Source organism: Macaca thibetana, chromosome 4, assembly GCF_024542745.1.
Source record: "Macaca thibetana thibetana isolate TM-01 chromosome 4, ASM2454274v1, whole genome shotgun sequence".
Taxonomy (NCBI): domain Eukaryota; kingdom Metazoa; phylum Chordata; class Mammalia; order Primates; family Cercopithecidae; genus Macaca; species Macaca thibetana.
In genome coordinates, this window is record NC_065581.1 from 114,373,233 (window position 1) to 114,394,337 (window position 21,105).

The window sequence follows — 21,105 nt, forward strand, 5'->3', positions numbered from 1 at the left end:
TCCTTGAGGCTGTGACTAACAGCCTGGAATGGTACAAATCCACTGGATGAAGACAGGAAAGAAGCTCAGGCTTCTGGCTCCCTTTCCCAACTTACTCCAGAGAAACAATGGAAGGAAGAAGGAAACACCTGACCAACAGACTACACAGCAGCAACCCTGGTTGCAAGATAACAACGGAGTATTGTTTCTAAAATATGAAGGAAAAGAACTTGAGCCTAGACTTTTATATCCAGTCAAATTTTCATTTAAATAGGAAGGTATCTTTTCTGTTGCAGTGATAACAAATTGCCACATACTTACCTGCTTAAATCAGTACATCTTTGTTATTTCGCAGTCCTCTAGGTCACAAGCCTGAGATGGCATGACTGATTTCTCTGCTCCCAGTCCTCAAGGTCAAAATCAAGGTGTCCACCCACTGGGCTCTGATTGGGAGGTTCTGCGAAGCATCTGCTTCCAAGTGCATTCAGGTTGCTTGCAGAATCCAGTCCTTGGACCTGTGGGACTGAGGTCCCAGCTTCCCTGCTGGCTGTCAGCTGCAGCCCTTCCCTAACTCCTAGAGGCCCCTCTCCAGTTTGCTCATGGTCCCCACAGCTCAGAGCCAGCAACAGTGCATGGAATCCTTCCCATGCTTAGAATCTCTCTGACATTGGACGCATCTTTCTTGGCTCCAGCATGAGAAAATTCTCTGCTTTTTAGAGCTCATGTGATGGCACTGGGCCCACCCAGAGAACCCAGGAAAATCTATTTTAAGGTCAACTGATTAGTAGCTTTAATTATGCCTGTGCAGAGCCTAGACTAGCGGTGCCTAGACTCACAGTACCTAGACTAGGAGTAGCTGGTTTCTCAAGGCCCCTCACCCCTTATTCTCTCCATCCCCTTCTTCCTGGCCCCCTTTCCTTTCCCATTTCCATTCCCACTTTCATAATCATTTCTTCTTTGCTTAAAATACTGGATTTTCCTGCTGCTGGTACGCTCCAGGCTCAAACAAACAGGCTAAGACAGCAGCTAGTTGTCCTATCATCAGTGTTTTCTAGAACATAACGTTCTAAAAAAGGTACAGGAAACTTGAAGGGGCAGCTTCCGAATCCTGCCCACCAGAGTGTATGAGAATTATTCAAAACATACAAAACCTGAAGGATATTTGCCTCCTAAAGATCCAAGTTGGAAATAGTTTAGAGGCAGGTACCTCAATAGAGCAAGAGAAACACAGGAGATTCGACAAGAGAACCGAGGAGGACGAGTGACCAAAGAATCTGTTCCAGATTACTGTTACCTCACAACAAGGGAAATGTGAAGTTAGGATCACAGAAACAAGGAAGTGTAACTAAGAATAACCGGAAATTACCGCTAGGAAAAAATCAGGAAAATGGGGCTGGAGGTGGCACAAGAAAGGGATAGGAAAACGTGCTGATAGTTCTAAAATTAGGAATAAAACAAAACCAATAACACCAATAAATGTGATACATATTGGTATGAGTCATAGGTTAAGGGCAGCCACCCTGAGAAGAAAACTAGAATATATAACTTTTAAACCAACCAAAGAAAACCTCGGTATACTAAATGGAGCACAGGTATGGAGGGGGAAATACCAGCAATAAAAAAACAATAAATACACGTGGACCAGGCACAGTGGCTCATGCCTGTAATCCCTGCACTTTGGGAGGCCGAGGTGGGAGGATTGCTTGAGCTCAGGAGTTCAAGACCAGCCTGGGCAATATAGGCAGACCCCATCTCTACAAACAAATATAGAAAATTAGCCCAGTGGGTGGTGCATGCTTGTAGTCCTGGCTACTTGGAGGCTGAGGCAGCAAGATGGTCTGAGCCCAGGAGTTAGAGGCTGCAGCTAGCTATGACCACGCCGCTGCACTCCAGCCTGGACAACAGAGGAAGACCCCGTATCTTAAAATAAACAAACAAAAAAGATGGCATAGCTAAATCCTAAACAGTAATAATTACAATAAAGGTGAATTACTAAACTCATCACATAAATCACTGAAACTCCCAGGCTGGATTTTAAAATATCAAATAATATACACTATTTTCAAAAGACAATGTTAAATGTAAAGTTTAAAAATCATAGGTGCTGTATCTCTCAAGAAAGGCTACTTTGTTTGTTTGTTTGTTTTAGCCACTACAATATGCTTTATTGTTCTTGGAAAGGGCTCAGGATTTGGTTTTAAATCAGGCTGCACACTTTTCATCAGTCTCACATCTCTCTCCCCATGCCAAACTGGCTCCAGTTAGCAATGCCGCATAAATACCAGGGAGACCTTCAGAAACTTCCAGAAGCCTCCCCTCCTCCTGACCTCCAACCCCTGAAATCCAAGACCTCCCCTGTTAGCCCAGGACCCCTACTTAGGGTCCAGTCTGGAACTCGCCAACCCGACCCACTTTGGACCAGCCTGGTAGCAGTAGAGGCTGGAGAAAAACACCCAACTCTGCGCCAGCAACTGTGCCACTGGGGACTGGAGCCCAGGGTGTGACATGCCTGGAGGAAGCAGAGGGCCCCTGCATGAGTCACCCCAGCCCTCAAGGCTGTCACAGCTCCAGTGGCCCCGCCCCGCCCCCTTGCAACTCCAGGCCATGGGTAGCGAAGTGCTTGGATTCTTGCTCCCTCTCAGACCCCACCCCTTCTTTTCTCCTTCCCTTTCCTCCTGGCCGCCTTATCTTTTCCCATTTCCATTCCTGCTTTCAGACTCATTCCTTCTTTGTTTAAAACACAGATTTTCGCCTGGGCACTGTGGCTCATGCCTGTAATCCCAGCACTTTGGGAGTCCGAGGTGGGCGGATCAGGAGGTCAGGAGTTCAAGACCAGCCTGTCCAACATAGTGAAACCCTCTCTCTACTAAACATACAAAAAAAGTAGCCAGGTGTGTTGGCAGCCGCCTGTTATCCTAGCTACTCGGGAAGTTGAGGCAGGAGAATCTCTTGAACCTGGGAGGCGAGACTGTAGCAAGTTGACATTGTGCAACTGCACACCAGCCCCTGCAACAGTGCCAGACTCCGTCTCAAAAAGAAAAAAAGGCAAGATTCTTTTGGCCCCGGTGCACTCTAGGCTCAATCAAACCAGCTGAAGACAGCAGTTTGCTGTCCATCATCATGCTGCTATGTTTTCTAGAAGATTCTATCCTGATGAAGCACCCCCAGACTGGTTGAAAACGAGTTACTCTTTCTTGGAAAATCTTTGTGGACACCCAGGTGGGCATTCAAATTTCCAAGTTGTGGCCAGTTGCAGCGGCTCCGGACGGAGAGGGGCGGGGACTCAGCGACGCAGGCGGAGGGAGGGCGGCTGTCGCTGGTGCAGGCGGTGACGGGGAGACACTGCCGGCACTGAGTATTCCTGTGGAAGTTTCTTCACCTTCCTGTGAGTAAGTGTTTACATTGTGGTAATGATACATGCTATGTTGAAAACTTAGGTGATGGGGCCATGGAAAGAACCGCGCTCTGGCCCGCTCGGGGCCTGTGCAAGCCGCCACCAAGCCTCGGGGGGGCGGGTTGGAGGGGAAAGTTTCGTCAGCCAGGCCGCTGCCAGAAGACAGCGTGACGGGGTGGAGCATCCCTAACAAGGGCAGGCTAGGATCCCGCCCATTGGATCCCAGCCCACGGCGGGGCGGGGTGCCGCGAAGCGGAAAGGGGAGGGTCTGGGCAGCCTTTATAATTAGCCGGCGTGGGAGCTCCGAAGCGATTCATCAGCCGGACTCCACTTCGACCGCGCCTCCTGTCCCCTGCGCTCCAGGTCTACTATGGCAGCGACCGCCAGCACTGCGTTCCTTCTGTGCCTCTCCTTTCTGCACCTGCTGTCCGGCTGGTCCGGGGCAGGGCGGGCCGGTGAGTTCGGGGATGGAGCCTAAGTGGGGCGGGAGGCCAAACCTGGTGGGCTGAGCACTGCAGAGGGTTTCAGAGGAGGGGAGGCTTCTGCAAGGACTGGCGCGATCTCCCGGAACATCGCGGTCTCCCGAACATCGCCGTTCCCCCGAATATCGCGGTCCCCCCCGGAACATCGCGGTCCCCCTGAACATCGCGATCTCCCCAAACATCCCGGTCTCCCCGAACATCGCGGTCTCCCCGAAAATCGCCATCTCCCCGAACATCGCGGTCTCCCGGAACATCTCGATCTCCCCGAACATGCCCGGCTGAAGGCACTCAGTTCGCCTCCGCGGCTCCTTTCCGCCGGGTCCGATTCCTCCGGCTGCCGCTTGCCCCGCAGGCCAGGAAGCTTCTGGATGCACCGGCGCTATCTCCCCGAACATCGCGGTTTCCCCGAACGTCGCGGTCGCCCGGAACGTTGCGATCTCTTTTCCGCCGGGTCGGCTTCCTGCGGCTTCTGCTTGCCCCAGGAGGCTCCTGAAAGGACCGGCGCGATCTCCCTGAACATCGCATTTTACCAGAACATCGCGTTCTACCGGAACATCGCGATCCTCCCAGAACATCCCGGTCTCCCCTAACATCGCTATCTCCCCGAACAACTCGATCTCCCCGAACATCCCGGTCTCCCCGAACATCGCGGTCTTCCGGAACGTCGCCGTCTCCCCAAATATCCCGGTTCCCCCGAACATCGCGGTCTCCCCCAACATCGCCGTCTCCCTGAACATCGCGGTCTCCCCACACTTGCCCCGCTGACGGCACTCTGTTGCACCCGGCGGCTCCTTTCCGCCTAGTAGGCTTCCTGCGGCTTCTGCTTGCCCCAGGAGGCTTCTGGAAGGACCGGCGCCATCTCCCGGAACATCGCGTTCTACCCGAACACCGGGGTCTCCCCGAACATAGCGTTTCCCCGGAACATCGCGGTCTCCCCGAACATCGCTGTTCGCCCGAACGTTCCTGTCTCCTCGAACATCGCGGTCTCTCCGACCGTCGCTGATTCCCCGAACATCGCGGTCTCCCCGAACATTGCTGTCTCCCCGAACATTGCTGTCTCCTCGAACATCGCGGTCTCTCCGAACGTCGCTGATTCCCCGAACATCGCGGTCTCTCCGAACATCGCTGTCTCCCCGAACATCGCGGTTCCCCCGAACATCGCCGTCTCCCCGAACATAGCGTTCCCCCGGAACATCGCTGTCTCCCCGAACATCGCTGTCTCTTCGAACATCGCGGTCCCCACGAACATCTCGGTCTCCCCGAAAATCGCCATCATCGCTGTCGATCTTCGGCTGAAGGCAATCAGTTCCCCTCCGCAGCTCGCGATTCCTCCAGCTCCCCCCGAACATCCGAACTCGGTCTCCCCGAACGTTGCGATCGCCGATCTCCCCGAACATCTCGATCCCTCAGTTCCCCTCCGCGGCTCCTTTCCGCCCAGTCGCTTCCTGCGGCTTGCCCCAGGAGGCTTCTGGAAGGACCCGCGCCATCTCTCGGAACATCGCCTTCTACCCTAACATCGCCATCTCCCGGAATATCCCGGTTTCTCCGAACATCCGCAGCTCCGTTCCGCATCGGTCCCATTCTCCAGCTGCTGCTCTGCCCCGCAGGCCAGAAGCTTCTCCTCGAACATCGCGGTCTCTCCGTGTGCCCCGGCGCGATCTCTCCGAACGTTGCGTCTCCCCGAACATCGCGGTCCCCGAACGTTGCGATCTCCCCGAACGTTGCGATCTCCCCGAACATGCCCTTCGAACATGCTGAGGGCCCCCAGTTCCCCTCCGATCTCCCGGCTCCTTTCCGCCCAGTCGGGGTCCCATTCCTGCGGCTTCTGCTTGCCCCGCAGGAGGCTTCTGGAAACGGACCCCCGCGTTGCCATCTCTCGGAACATCGCCTTCTACCCTAACATCGCCATCTCCCGGAATAAGGACCCGGCCATTCTCCGAACATCGCCTTCCTGGTCTCCCCCCGGTTTCTCCGAACATCCTGGTCTCCCCGAACATCGCGGTCTACCGGACCATCGCGATCTCCCTGAACATGCCCTGCTGAGGGCACTCAGTTCGGCCCCGCGGCTCCTTTCCGCTTAGTAGGCTTCCTGCGGCTGCTGCTTGCCCCAGGAGGCTTCTTCAGAAGGACCGGCACCATCTCCCCTAACATCGCGTTCTACCCGAACATCGCGGTCTCCCCGAACATAGCGTTTCCCCGGAACATCGCGGTCTCTCCGAACATCGCGGTCTCTCCGAACATCGCTGTCTCTCCGAACATCGCTGTCTCCCCGAACATCGCGGTTCCCCTGAACATCGCGGTCCCCCCGAACATCGCGGTCTCCCCGAACATCGCGGTCTCCCCGAACATCGCTGTTCGCCCGAACATTGCTGTCTCCTCGAACATCGCGGTCGCGCCGAACATCGCTGTTCGCCCGAACATTGCTGTCTCCTCGAACATCGCGGTCTCTCCGAACATCGCTGTCTCCCCGAACATCGCGGTCTCTCCGAACATCGCGGTCTCCCCGAACATCGCGGTCCCCCCGAACATCGCGGTTCCCCCGAACATCGCGGTCTCCCCGAACATAGCGTTCCCCCGGAACATCGCGGTCTCCTGGAACATCGCGGTCTCCTGGAACATCGCGGTTCCCCCAAACACCGGGGTCTCCCCAAACATCGCGGTCGCCCCGAACATCGCGATCTCTCCAAACATCGCTGTCTCCCGGAACATCGCTGTCTCCCGGAACATCGCGGTCTCTCCGAACATCGCTGTCTCCCCGAACATCGCGGTTCCCCCGAACATCGCTGTCTCCCCGAACATAGCGTTCCCCCGGAACATCGCGGTCTCCTGGAACATCGCGGTCTCCTGGAACATCGCGGTTCCCCCGAACACCGGGGTCTCCCCAAACATCGCGGTCGCCCGGAACATCGCGATCTCTCCAAACATCGCTGTCTCCCGGAACATCGCTGTCTCCCCGAACATCGCTGTCTCTTCGAACATCGCGGTCCCCACGAACATCTCGGTCTCCCCGAAAATCGCCATCTCCCCGAACATCTCGATCTCCCGGAACATGCCCGGCTGAAGGCAATCAGTTCCCCTCCGCAGCTCCGTTCCGCCGGGTCCCATTCCTCCAGCTGCTGCTTGCCCCGCAGGCCAGGAAGCTTCTGTGTGCCCCGGCGCGATCTCTCCGAACGTTGCGGTCTCCCCGAACGTTGCGATCTCCCCGAACGTTGCGATCAACCCGAACATGCCCTGCTGAGGGCCCTCAGTTCCCCTCCGCGGCTCCTTTCCGCCCAGTCGGCTTCCTGCGGCTTCTGCTTGCCCCAGGAGGCTTCTGGAAGGACCCGCGCCATCTCTCGGAACATCGCCTTCTACTCTAACATCGCCATCTCCCGGAATATCCCGGTTTCTCCGAACATCCTGGTCTCCCCGAACATCGCGGTCTACCGGACCATCGCGATCTCCCTGAACATGCCCTGCTGAGGGCACTCAGTTCCGCCCCGCGGCTCCTTTCCGCCTAGTAGGCTTCCTGCGGCTGCTGCTTGCCCCAGGAGGCTTCTTCAGAAGGACCGGCACCATCTCCCCTAACATCGCGTTCTACCCGAACATCGCTATCCGTCCGAACATCTCGGTCCTCCCCAACATCGCGGTTTCCCTGAACATCGCTGTCTCCTCGAACATCGCGGTCCCCCCGAACATCTTGGTCTCCCCGAAAGTTGCCATCTCCCCCAACATCTCCATCTCCCCGAACACACCCGGCTGAAGGCACTCAGTTCCCCTCCGCGGCTCTTTTACGCCAGGTCCAATTCCTCCGGCTGCTGCTTGTCCCGTAGGTCAGGAAGCTTCTGGATGGACCCGCGCGATCTCCCCGAACATCGCGGTTTCCCGGAACGTCGCGGTCTCCCTGAACCTTGCTGTCTCTCTGAACATCGCGGTCTCCTCGAACATCGCTGATGGTCTCCCCAAACATCTCGGTCTCCCCGTACATCGCGGTCCCCCCCGAACATCGCGGTCTCCTCGAACATAGCGGTGCCCCCAACATCGCTCTCTCTCCGAACATCGCGGTCTGCCGGAACACCGCGATCCCCCCGAACATCGCAGTCTCCCCAAACATTGCGATGTCTCTGAACATCGCTATCTCCCTGAACATGCCCGGCTGAAGGCACTCAGTTCCCCTCTGGGGCTCCTTTCCACCGAGTCCGCTTCTGCAGCTGCTGCTAGCCCCGCAGGCCAGGGGAGTGTCAAAGAAGGCTGAAAAGGAATCGCAGGAGGGTGGAGGGGCCAAAGGGCTACAGAGGGCAAGGTGGGGCGGGGATCCCTGGTGCAGACCCGCAGCCCCACTCACCCTAGGGAAGAAAAAACCAGATCCCCGAACCCTAACTGGGGTCAGGACAGGGATGAAGGGAAGTTCCACAGGACGCGATCACAGACCCCCTCACCATCCACAGCCCTGCTCTGCTCTGACCTGCTCTTCACCACACAAACCTTCCAGCACCTTCAGGGCTTCCTGCCCTGGAACTTCCCCCTACACTTTGGGGCAGACACTCACCTGCACCCAGGGACTCACCAGACACTTCCTACCCCTCCCCTCACCATTCACTTTCACCACCCAGGTCGCATCCTTTCACTCTCCATCTCAGCTCACCCCAGTCACCACACATGCCTCCCTCACCTCCCTATCCATGAAGGAGCCCTTAGCACCCCCCCCCCAGCAACTAGCACCTTCTCCCCTTTTGCCTGAGGACACACCCCAGCAAACACACCCCACACTTTCCACATAACTTAGTGCAGGGGGAATGGGAAGGACCATTTCCCCCAGGATGACCCTGGGAGCACCCGTGAGTAGAGGCGCCCACTACTTCCCTTGGGTCCCAGACCCGCCTGTTCTTCCTACTGGGGAGATAGGGTTATACAGAACAGTCACTACGCAGGCAGGAGTCAGCAAACCCTTTCTAGAAAGGAAAGGCTGAAGGCACTTTGGTCCTTGCTGGCCATGGGTACTGTGTGTGTCAAATGCTGTCCCTTTGTAGAGCAACAGCAGGCAACGGCAACCTGCAGATAAAAGGGAGACCAGATGTGGACACCATCCTAGGTTGCTGACCCCAGATGAGGGTACATGCTGTGTCCTCAGAATTGCTGCCCCATCCCCCAGGGTGTCATCTCCAAGTAATGTAAGTTGAAGAGTCACAGGTGTGTCCTACCCTGCCTGTGGCTTCTGGGTGGTGTGGATGTGATGGATGTGAATGGAGGTTCTATGGTTCCAGGCCTACTGCTCCCCTCCTTTGCTGCTGAGTGGCATCATCGGTCCCTCAGGGTGATCACGGACCCTCCCTGAAGCCTCAGGTGTGAGCTGAGGGTGAGGGGTGCACCCATGTGGTGTCCTGGGGATCAGAGCCAACTGCTTGTGCAGCTTCTTGGTTCCCTGTGGCCCTGCTCCTGCCCATCTCGAGACCCACCTGTGTCTTCTCACTGCTGGGCCTACCTTCCTAATGACCTAAAGGGTGAGGAGCACACCCTGTGATGGGCAGCTCTGAGGCTGTGTGGTCACTGCCCTCCCATAGCTGGAGGCCCATCTCCACCAGGGCCCAGGACCACACCTGGAGCCTCTTTTAAGTGAGGGGATTTTGCTGCTGTGAGTGGCACAGCCTTGCTTCTGAGCACTAGGGGACCCTGTTGTGATTCTGCAGTTGGCAATTGCCGTGAAATCCACATAGCACCTTTTCCAACCACACGTCTCTGGGATCTTAGGGACTCCAGGGTCAAATAGCCATATTGGTAGGTCCAGCGACACCCCTCATCACAGAGTGTGTATGGTTGCATCCCAGCTACAAGAGCAGAGTTGAATAGTGACAGGGAAGGTCATATGACCAGCACAACCTATAATAGTTACTACATTAACTACAACACTATCCATTCCCAGTACGAATCCAGGAAATGTGAAATTACTATTGAATGGGTCTAGGAACCCAGCACATCCCTGTAAGCTGGACCTGACACAGGTGTCCGTCTGTTACTTTGCCCTAAATGCACCTCATGAGTAATAGAGGAGCAAGTTAATGCTTCTGGTCCCTGCGAGGATCTCAGACCACACACTGTGTCCACCAGGAGTGTCTGGGTATTTGCTGTTTCATAGTATACACTTACCAGAGCGAATGCCCTATCTGGCTCTGTGAGAGAGTCTGAAGGAGTCATTGCAGTTGCTGTGGGGTTGAAGGAGCCCACCAGGGCCTCTGGACTCTCCTTTTAGTAATGGACTCTGGGTCTGAGATGTGACTCAGTTCTTAAAGCTGGGCAAAGGAGCTCAGTTATTTCCTGGGGTGACTCCTTTCAGCCTCCAGGTCATCCATCCTTGCATTTTGTCTTTGTTTGCTGTAATTATTTAAATCTAGCAGTATTCAGGTTGAGTTTCCATTTCTTTTGGATCTTTGACTCCTTTGTTCTATGAGCCATGGGCATACCTTTGTATGGCTGAGGGCCCCAGCTGGCATTGTGACTTCTTTAATTATTTCCATCATTGCACCCTCCTTCCTCCTGACAGTTGACAGCCTCCAATTGAGATCTCTTATTTCAGGATTTTCCATCACCATTACTACTGGGGAGCCCATTTCAGGAACAGCATTTCCTACCCCCAATCCCGGCCTTCAGCAACAGGCTTCCCTGGGCTTCCTGACAGTCTGCTGCCTTATCCCAGGGCCTTCTTTATATGCTCAGTAAACAGGAGTCCTCCAGGCATCCCATGAGCCCAGAGGATGGACATCGTTCTGGATTTTCATACTGCAGTCACTCTGGCATGGGCGCTTCTCTGAGCCTTTTGGTTCTTTCCTCTATACCCTGACTTAGAAGTTCTGGATTTTCCACTTCCTGCCCTGTGAACCATCCCTTTCCAAGGTTCCAGGAATTCATGCTCATAGCAGATGGGCAACTTCGTCGGGGCTTTGCCAACATATTAAATCCTGTGACCCGTGACAATAATCACTTGCTTATCAAAACTGAATTCTGCCCCCCCCCCCCCCACTGCGCTGGAGCATCCAAGGGCAGCTCCCACACCCTCTCCCGCCTCCTGCAGTCCACACAGACTGCTGCTGTGGGTCCTCCTCATCCAGGCCTTTTCCTGCCACAACAGGCCTGGCACATCCACGACAAGGTCATGTGCTGACCGATGTGGGCACAGAGCATGTGGGACATGTCTGGAGGGGCCATGTGGTTTCACGGCTGCAGGAACCTTCCCCTCCATGTATTCAAGCAAGGGAGACGCTCTAGTCATTAGCTAGTTTTCATGACAGTCCTGGCTGGCACATCTTGCTCTGCCAGCCCAGCTCCTCAGAAGTATTTACTTGCAGTCACTATAAGGGGGAGGAGGGGATTTAGGTTCCACTTCCCACCACACCAACCCCCTCCTGTGTTTTTCTTCCACAGTCAAACACTGTCTTTCCTATGACTTCATCATCACTCCTAAGTTCAGACCTGAACCACGATGGTGTGAAGTTCAAGGCCTGGTGGATGAAAGGCCTTTTCTTCACTATGACTGTGTTAACCACAAGGCCAAAGCCTTTGCTTCTCTGGGGAAGAAAGTCAATGTCACAAAAACCTGGGAAGAACAGACTGAAACCTTAAGAGACGTGGTGGATTTCCTCAAAGGGCAACTGCCTGACATTCAAGTGGAGAATTTAATGCCCATTGGTAAGTTTAAAATGGCCCAGGGAGCAGACACAGTAGTAACTTAGAGGCATTTATTGGTTTCATGTAAAAAATAAATCAGAAGTTTGTGTCACACAAGAGGCTGAGAAGCATGAACAGGATGCAGCAGAGAGAGCAAGTCCAGGAGCCAGGAAAGGAAGCAGGGTGGGGCTCAGGACTTGTCAAGATCAGAGCTGATCTCTTTCCAATGGGGCAGAGCCCCTCATTCTGCAGGCCCAGATGTCTTGTGAGCACGAAGCCCATGGACACGGCAGAGGATCTTGGCAGTTCCTCTTCAATGGACAGACGTTCCTCCTCTTTGACTCAAACAACAGAAAGTGGACAGCACTTCATCCTGGAGCCAAGAAGATGAAAGAGAAGTGGGAGAAGAACACGGAGGTGACCATGTTCTTCCAGAAGATTTCAATGGGGGATTGTAAGACATGGCTTGAAGAATTTTTGATGTACTGGGAACAAATGCTGGATCCAACAAGTAAGTGAGAGGGGAAAAAAAGGAGTTCAGATCTTATCAGTCCGGTGTCTGAGTGTGTGACTGCATGTGTGTGAGTGTTTGAGTGAGTGTGAACATGACCCCCTCATGGGGGGCTCCTCCTGGGGGTGCTGGCATGCCTGTGCTATCTCATCCTCCTCTCACTTCTTCCTCCTGACTCCTCTTCCTCCCTGCACTTGCTTGTGCTCCACCCACGGTGCATTTCTCACCAACCTCAAATCTGTGGGTGTCAGTGTTTCCATATCTTTTTCATTAGTGTTCCTTCCTCCTAGAATTGCCGTTTCTTTCCTCTCCCCTCATCTGTTTCTGTAAATCCATCAAAATCACCTCCAATGCCAGGGCCCAAGACCCTCCCCTCTTTGGCCCTGGGACATCACCTCCTCTTTCTCCATGGCAGGAGGGTGGGCTATGTTGTCACCTTGCTTCCCTCAGCAGCTGTGTGAGCTCCCTGAGGACAGGGGACACCCCCTCTCCCTTCCTACCCCAGGACCTGTCCCAGAGGTTGCCCCACAGCAGAGGGGAGCAAAAGCTCTGCCTTCCAGGATGACCTGGGGTGGCAGGAGCTGAGGAGGCATCCCCTAAGATTTGCGGCCTCGACAAGGGTTGTCACTCCTGTGTTTCCGTTTCAGAACCACCTTCTCTGGCCCAAGGCACAACCCACCCCAAAGCCATGGCCACCACTCTCATTCCCTGGAGCCTCCTTATCATCCTCCTCTGCTTCATTCTAGCTGGCAGCTGAGGAGACTTGTTTAGAGTGACAGGTACTGTGGGCAATATTGGGAGGGGAGCAAGGGGCAGATGGGTGAGATGGGAGGACGTGGAAGGAGAATTCTCAGAGTCCCAGAGGCTGGGAACTTCTCATCCTGACATGAGACAGATGAATGAGACCTGGTGTCACCTGTTGGCAATGACCTGGGCAGCTCAACCTTGAGTTCTGATGGATTCTCACTGTCAGAGGCCAGAGGGAAAGGGAGGGGCCCATACCAAGGCTTAAGGCATATTGAGCTTGAGAGGGTTCAGCCAGTTCAGGCCTGTTTCAGAGCAGGTTCCTATTTGGGAAGGGTAGCGGTATGTGGCCTGCAGGCAGCAGGAACTCAGGTGTGGGCAGTCTGCACAGTAGGAGAGGAGCAGCATGACCACTTCATCTAGGATGTCAAGAGAAAGGGTGTCCCTGGAGAAGGCTACAAAGAGAGTGATCTGGAAGAATCCCAGGACGAGGGGGCTGTGAGGGCCTTCTCCCACCCAATTCCAAAGGCTGCATTCCCAGAGAAAGCAGCTCAGGTCCCAGCAGTTAAGGTAGAAGGTGAAGAGTGGAGCATGTCCGGACTGAGGTTCAAGAAAAAGCCAGGCCCGTTGGACCCATGGGATTCCTGGCCGGGTCCTGGGGCAATGCCCCTGCCATTCTGCCTCCTGCACACTCCAGATCCTGAGCCAGCTGATGGCCCTGCCTGGAGCAGAGTGGACTCAGGCAGGGCAGCTGACCTGCTGCTGGAGTTCCATGCCCACCACTGAACTTGGTTAGGAATGAATGGGGCGGGGCAGGGGCAGTCCCATTCAAAGCTATGGGTGCAGCTCCCAGGGAAAGGAGAGGTTGAGAGCAAAGGGGAAAGAAGGAGGTTTGCCTGCAAGCCCACCCAAGGCCAGGGAACATGGATACAAAGACCTCTCTTTGGACAGGGCTCCCCCAGGTCCTCTAGACCCCTCCGTGAGAAGGGGGAGCAGGCCCTCCCTGGGGGTGCACAACCCTCATTACCAGCCTCAATTCTGAGCCCTCATGCACTGTAACAGGACCTGGGCTGGCTCTGTGGTGTGGTGAAGGAGGGTGGAGGTTGGGACAGGCTGCAGAGCCAAGGGTAGGTTTGGAGGGAAAAACATGTTCCTTATTTGGGGAAGAGGCTCCGAAATGGGGAGGGCCTGGGAGGGATCACACAGGAGAACAGACCCAGGTTTTTCTCAGCCACTTAAACCAACGCTTCATCTTTTCTGAAGGTGGAAGATGATATCAAGAAGCCTCTGTTAGCCTGTTCTGGTTCCTGCTCTCCCTTCAGGGAGGTTGCCTGTCTACTCACCACTGTGCCTTTCTGGAAAGCAGGAGTGCAAGCCTTAGCAAGCCCACAGGCCCCCAGGAGATGATGAGGACGTTGTAGACTCAGCGTCTCATGCCACTCATTACCTTTGCTGATGATCCTAGCAGCCATTTTTCTTAACGTCTTCTGCCACTTTCTCTCAGTGCTAACGGATGGAATTTCTGCACAAGTTTTAACTGAACAAGAAATCCCAGCAAAACGCATTTTCTTTCTACTTCTTTGATTGTGGAAAAGCAGACACTTCTCTGAAGCATGACCTTATTCTTCCAAACAGTATCGCTAGTAAAATAGCATGCTGGACTTCAGAGCTCAGGGATCCTTTCCATTTTAAATTCTTGGAGAAATCTCCAAACTGCTTTCCATAGCAGCTGAACACATTTGCTTTCCCACCAACAATGTCTGTTTCCTTTTCTCTGCAGCCTCACCACCATCTCTGACTTTGTGACTGGTTAGAGATGGTAACTCATTGCGGTTTTGATTTCCACTTATCTGATGATTAGTGATATGAAGCATTTTTTCGTGTTTGTTGGCCAATTGTAGGTCTTCTTTTGAAAAGTATCCTTTCATGTCTTTGCCCAATTTTAATTGGGTTTTTTCTTCTTGCTTGTTGAATTGTTTAAGTTCCTTGTAGATTCTGGATATTGGACCTTTGTCAGATGCATACTTTGCAAATAGTTTCCCCCATTCTACAAGCTGTTTAGTGTGTTGCTGACCAAGAATTGTTATAATCCTTTTTTATGGCTTTTTACAGTTCCTCATTCTGTCAACCATATTGGAGTGAAGCGGCATACTCATCACTAACTGTAATCTCCAACTTCTGGGCTCAAGTGATCCTCTAGACTCAGCCTCTGGAATAGCTGGGACTACAGGCGCATGCCACTAGGCCCGGCAAATTGTTTTATTTTAGGTAGAGATAAAGTCTTCCTATGTTGCCCAGGATGGTCTTCAAATCTTGGCCTTGAGCAGTCCTCCCACCTTGGCCTCCCAATGCTCTGGGATTGCAGACATGAACCACAGTGCCTGTTGTAGAAATTTTTAATTATTTAATATGAAAATATTACATTCATGATTATTTTATTTAGTAAATAAAATAATGTAAAGCCCTGAAATAAACCTGCACACCTACAGCCATCTAATCTTCAACAGAAATGAGCAATGTGGGAAAGACTCCCTATTCGAAAATTAGTGCTGGGATATCCAGCCAGCCATATGCAGAAGAAGGAAACTGAGCCCCTAGCTCTCCCCATATATATAAAATAACTTGATATGGGTGAAAGATTTAAATGTAAGTACTAAAACTGCAAAAATCCTGGAATATAACCTAAGAAATACCAGTGCGGACATAGGACCTGGCAAAGATTTCATGAAGAAGACACTAAAAACAATTGCAACAACAACAAAAAAATTGACAAATGGGACCTCATTAAACTAAAGAGCTTCTGCACAGAAAAAGACACTAGCAACACACTAAACAGACAGCCTGTAGAATGGAGGAAACTATTTGCAAAGTATGCATCTGACAAAGGTCCAATATCCAGAATCTACAAGGAACTTAAACAATTCAACAAGCAAGAAGAAAAAACCCAATTAAAATTGGGCAAAGACATGAACAGACACTTTTCAAAAGAAGACCTACAATTGGTCAACAAGCATAAAAAATGCTCAATATCACTAATCATCAGATAAGTGCAAATCAAAACTGCAATGAGTTACTATCTCTTACCAGTCATAAAGTCGGAGATGTTGGTGAGGCTGCAGAGAAAAGGAAACAGACACTGTTGGTGGGAAAGCAAACGTGTTCAGCCACTATGGAAAGCAGTTTGGAGATTCCTCCAAGAACTTAAAATGGAACTACCATTCTACCCAGCAATCCCACTACTCAGGATATATCCACAGGAAAATAATTCATTTTATCAAAAAGACAACTGCATCAATATATTCATTGCAGTGCTATTCTTACTAGCAAGGACACAGAATCAACCTAAGTGCCCAGCAACAGTGAATTGAATGAAAAAAATGTGGTACATAGACACCATGGAAATCTATGCAGCCACGAAACACAGCAAAATCATGTTGTTTTCAGCAACATGGATGGAACTAGAGGCTATTATCCTAAGCAACCTAATGCAAGAACAGAAAACCACATACTGCATGTTCCCATTTGAAAGTGGCAGCTAAACATTGAATTCACATGAACCACAGATGCTAGAAATCACCAGACCGGGGAGAAAGGAGGATCACCTGGGCTGAAAAATCACCTGTTAGGTATCATGCTTACTGTTTAGGCGATGGGATCACTGGGACACCAAGCCTCAGCCTCCCAGAATCTACCCATGTAAAAAATCTGTATATGTACCTTTTATTATATAGGTTGAAATTAAAGATGAAAAAATAAAATGACACAAGGCCAAAAGCAAATGGGGTTAACTGACCAAAGTGAGAGAACTCTGCACTATGAACCCAAACCCAGCTCAAAAAGATAAACTCTAGTCATTGAAAATAATCATAAGTTGTCTGATGATAATTGTATAAAAATTTGTATGATGATAATTGTATAATAATTATATAAGAAAGTGCCAGAACCCTAAAATTAAGCACTCCATAATGGAATTACAGATGATTTCCACCTTGCTCTTTATACCCTTACTTTTTTATCCATTTTCACATGACGTTTTTGCTTATCCACAGGAAATCCTTGCTGTCAGCCTTCTCTTTCTGCACCCACCACCTCCTTTTCCACTGTCATCCTCAGCCCTTCCTCTGGTCTGGGACTGTGGCTTCCTTGGCACTGAAGGCCCAAGAGCTGCATTCAGCCTCGGGAGAGAGGATGATGTAGGGCTAGTTGTGGAGGTGCTCTCGGCATTGCAGAGGAACCTAACAGCTCGAGCCCTCTATTGCAGACAGCTGCGTTTCTCCATCAGGTTAACTACAACCAAGCCAGCCTTGCCCTTTTCCTCATTGTTTTTTTCTAATACTCCCGAACTCGTACTTGAAAATTTATATTCTTCCTCCTAACATTTCTTTCCATTTCTTGTTTGCACAATATATCCTGATTTATTATGCCCAGAAAACACTGGACTCACCATGTCAGTGACAGCTACAAGATCACAGTCTCCACTTGCTGGAAGGGCACATGGGGTTTGGAGCCCTTCAAAAGCCCCAGCCCCAGAGAACTCTATTTGGCCTGTCTGGGACTCCCTGGAAAAGCCCCATTCGTTGGGCTTGTCATTGTTTGACCCGCTGAGGTCTCTTTCTAGGAAAAAGCCAGAGCCTCAGAGCACTGGCTAAAAGCAATAATTGCAACTGTACAACCCCCACCGTTTGCATGTGGGGCAAACAAGAGGCTAGTGGGGGAAATTGAGATAAATATTTGCGCAATGAGATGAGCATAGAGGCTGGCACATGCCCAGGAAGCACCTGAGAAGGCCACATCTCTGACCTTTGGCTGACCTGGAGGTTCTGTTCAGGCAGGAAGTGGAGCTGCAGTGGTGACATCAGCTGCCTGCCTGAGTGCGGCAGGGGCAGGAGTGCACCACACACACAAAGCTCTCCGCACTGGGCAGAGAGTCGCCGGCTCAAGGCATTGATGCAAACCTCTGTCCAAGCTCACCTAACTGAGCAGAGACTTCAGGGTCCACCTGAGACAGGGAATACCGATGTTATAAGATCCATCCAGAAAGTCACTAAACAAGCAGCAGCAACACACCTTGAAGAGAGGGGACATCTGATTTCCAGAGCTGTCACATTGTATTCTTGTAAACATTCAGTTTCATCTCAAAAAAACACAAGAGGTGCAAAGAAGCAGGGAAGGATCCCCAGATACAAACAAGGAACCAGTCCCTGGAACTGTCCCTAAGGAAGCCCAGCCATTGGCCTTAGTGAGTTCTCAGTGTCACTCCGAGGCAATGGCAGTCAAGGGGGGACTGTGCGGAGGAGACTGTTCAGCTTCCTCACTTCCATGGAGACAGGACTCAGCAGAGGTGGTGCTAGAGACGGAATGTGTATGTCCCCCCAAACATAGTGCCTAATGTGTACTAGGAGAGAGAGGATTTGATCGGTTATTATGTTATGAGAGAAAAGCCCTCAAGAATGGGGCTGGATGGCCAGGCATGGTGGCTCACGCCTGTAATCCCAGCACTTTGTGAAGCTGAAGTGGGTGAACCACTTGAGGTCAGGAGTTCGAGACCAGCCTGGCCAACATGGTGAAACCCCATTTCTGCTAAAAGTACAAAAATTAACCATGCATAGTGGCAGGTGCCTGTAATCCTACCTACTCAGGAGGCTGAGACAGGGGAATTGCTTGAACCCGGGAGACAGAGGTTGAAGTGAGCCAAGACTGCGCCACTGTACTCCAGCCTGGGGAACAAGAGTGAAACTTTGTCAAGAAAAGAAATAAGGAAGGAAGGAGGGAAGGAATGAAGGAAGGAAGGTAGGAAGGAAAGAGAAGGGAAGGAAGGAAGGAAGAAGGAACGAAGGAAGAAAAAAGGAAAAGAAAGGAAGGGAAAGAAAGAAAAAGAAAAGAAAACATGAAAGTAAATCTTTGTGACTTGGGGTTTGGCTAAGGCTGCTAAAGTAGTATATACCAAGGCAATACTGACAAAAGAAAAATAGTTTGATTTGACTTCTTCCAAAGGTGAAACTTCTTTGCTTCGAAAAGAATGGCATTTAGAAAGTGAAAAGACAACTTACAGCATGGAGAAAATATGTGCAAATTATATACCTGGTAAGGGACTGGTATCCCGAATATATAAAGCACTCTTACAACTCAATATTGTAAAGAGAAATAATGCAATATAAATATGTGGAAAGGTTTTGAATGAACATTTCTCCAGAGAAGTATACATTGGACACTAAGCCCATGAAAAGAGGCTCAACATCTGTAGCCATTAGGGAAAGGCAAATCACAGCCACAAGAAGATGCCACCTCACACCTAGTAGGATGGCTGTCATCATAATCACAGTGAGGACATGGAGAGACTGGATCCTTCACCCCTGCCAGAGGCAGAGCGCAGGGAGCTGGAGTTGGGGTGGAGTGTGGATGAGAGTGTGGCCTGGCGGGCTGTGATGGTGAATATTAGCTGGCCAGTGGATTGGATTAAGGGATGCCTAAGTGGCTGGTAATGTATTCTTTCTGGGCGTGTCTGTCAGGGTGTTGCAAGAGGAGAACGACATTTGAGTCCGGGAACTGGGGGACGAAGACCCCCATCAGTGTGGGCGGGTACCATACCATGGGCTGCCAGCTGGGCTAGAAGAGAGCAGGCAGGAGAGGGTGGGGTGACCCTGTGGGCGGAGCTCTCTGGCTTCTCTCTGTCTTCCCTGGGGGTTCTTGCTTCCTTCCTCCTTGGACATCAGACTGCAGGTTCTTTTGCCTTAGGGCTCTGGGACTTGCACCAGCAGTTTCACACTTCCGGGGGCTCTGGGAGCTTTGGCGGGGGCTGAAGTCTGCCCTGTGGGCTTCCCGGGTATTGAGGCTTTCAGACTTGGACTGGCCTTTACTGGCTTCCCTCTTCCCCAGTTTGCAGACGGTCTACCATTGGACTTCACCTTGAAATCCCGTGTGCCAATTCTCCCTAATAAACTCATATATATATACATATATGTATATATCTGTGTCCTGTTGGTGCAGTCACTCTGGAGAACCCTGAGTAACCTGGGGGTGGGGGTTGTCCCTCTGTCACTCTCTTCCCATTTTTGGGGCGGGGGTTTCTCCTTGTTCTCCTGCCACCTGCTGCTTCTTCCCTTTTTCCCGTTTTCTCTCCGAACCTAGCTTTTCCACACATCCCGGGCTTTTCTCAGCCTTAGGACGTCCATCCTGGAAGGGGCCCCAGCCCAGCGGAGTAACCAGGAGCCCTGGACCACAGGCGACGGGGTCGGGGAGGGGACGAAAAGAAGCTCCTGGCCAGACCCGTGGACCCAAAGTATAGGGGGAAGTTCAAGGGCAGGGAGCCCTGGAAATGCTGGAGGGTTTGTGTGGTGGAGGGCCGGTGAGAACAGAGCATCTCTGTCTGGGATGTCTGTGCTGCCGTTTCCGCGAGATCCCCAACCTCACCTCTAGTCAGGCCTGTGTCCTGGTAGTTCAGGCTGTTTCCGCCCCAGGGCGCAGTGGAGGTGCCGGCCTCACCAGAGAGACCCTCTGTGCCCTCTGGCCCCCTCCAATCCTCTCGTCCCTCCCATCCTCCTGCTGTTATAGGAAATAAGAAAGAAATTATTAGGTAGATAGGGTAAAAAGAGTCCTAGGCAAAAAAATTTCCTTCTATCAAAAAGCAGCTCAGAAAGTGCTCCCTTTCTAACCTCAAGCAGTTCAAAGAAATCGCTTGTCTTCTAACAAAGAGTATCCTAGAAGATCAGTAAGGAACCGGGGCACAGAACTACTCCCTGCGAGGGCGCCGCCCACCAGCAGCCTCAAGCAGTCAGGCAGGGGATCCGCGCTGGAGCCTCGCTGTGGGAGCCCCAAGGACCCCAGCTGTAAGGTCACATCTCCGCAGCAGCCGCGTGTAAAATCCTCCCCGCCCCCCGCACCAGGCTGTAGGAGGAAACCATCAGCTATCTCTGATTTCCCATTTCCTCAAGCCGGGAGACAAACATTGTCCCCTACCGCGATGGGTGGAGTCCTCACACATCTTCCAAAGGCGGTTCCGCCCCGCGGGTACCCACCAGGCGCCGAGTACCTCCCGGTGGGACATCGGTGGCAGCCGGGCGCCACCTGTGGGGCATCACTCAGGCAGGACCCGGCCCGAGCTCGAGCGATGCAGGCGCCACGGGAGGAGAGCGCGGAACCGGGAGGGACTAGGCGGAGCGCTGAAACCACCCGCAACGAACTTTGACGAAAGCCTTTTGCAGCTGAAATCCGCAAATGCCTTCAGTATCCTGAGGCGCGCAAGAGACAAAAATGACTTTAGAGCGACCCCGACCGTATTTTACCACCCACAGACACACAAAAACGAACACAGCAGAAGTACAAAACCCAATCCCTGCTCTTTATGAAACAGGCATTTA

The 21,105-nt window shown here is 52.2% G+C and overlaps 1 protein-coding gene across 1 annotated transcript; it reads left to right on the forward strand.

Moving 5' to 3' along the window:
- The first annotated feature begins 3,717 nt into the window (after positions 1-3,717).
- Positions 3,718-12,761, forward strand: LOC126952509 (UL16-binding protein 1). Its single transcript, XM_050787186.1, has 4 exons — positions 3,718-3,828; positions 11,251-11,514; positions 11,729-12,004; positions 12,652-12,761. Exons 1-4 carry the CDS (start codon positions 3,744-3,746, stop codon positions 12,759-12,761), a joined length of 735 nt encoding a protein of 244 aa, XP_050643143.1. The 5' UTR covers positions 3,718-3,743.
- Positions 12,762-21,105: the final 8,344 nt, after the last annotated feature.

Excerpts from the sequence above, each read along its gene's own strand:
- LOC126952509 (XM_050787186.1), top strand. The coding sequence starts at position 3,744 with ATGGCAGCGACCGCCAGCACTGCGTTCCTTCTGTGCCTCTCCTTTCTG. Across the intron at positions 11,515-11,728 it reads GGAGAATTTAATGCCCATTG|AGCCCCTCATTCTGCAGGCC; the intron begins GTAAGTTTAAAA and ends CCAATGGGGCAG. Across the intron at positions 12,005-12,651 it reads ACAAATGCTGGATCCAACAA|AACCACCTTCTCTGGCCCAA; the intron begins GTAAGTGAGAGG and ends TTTCCGTTTCAG.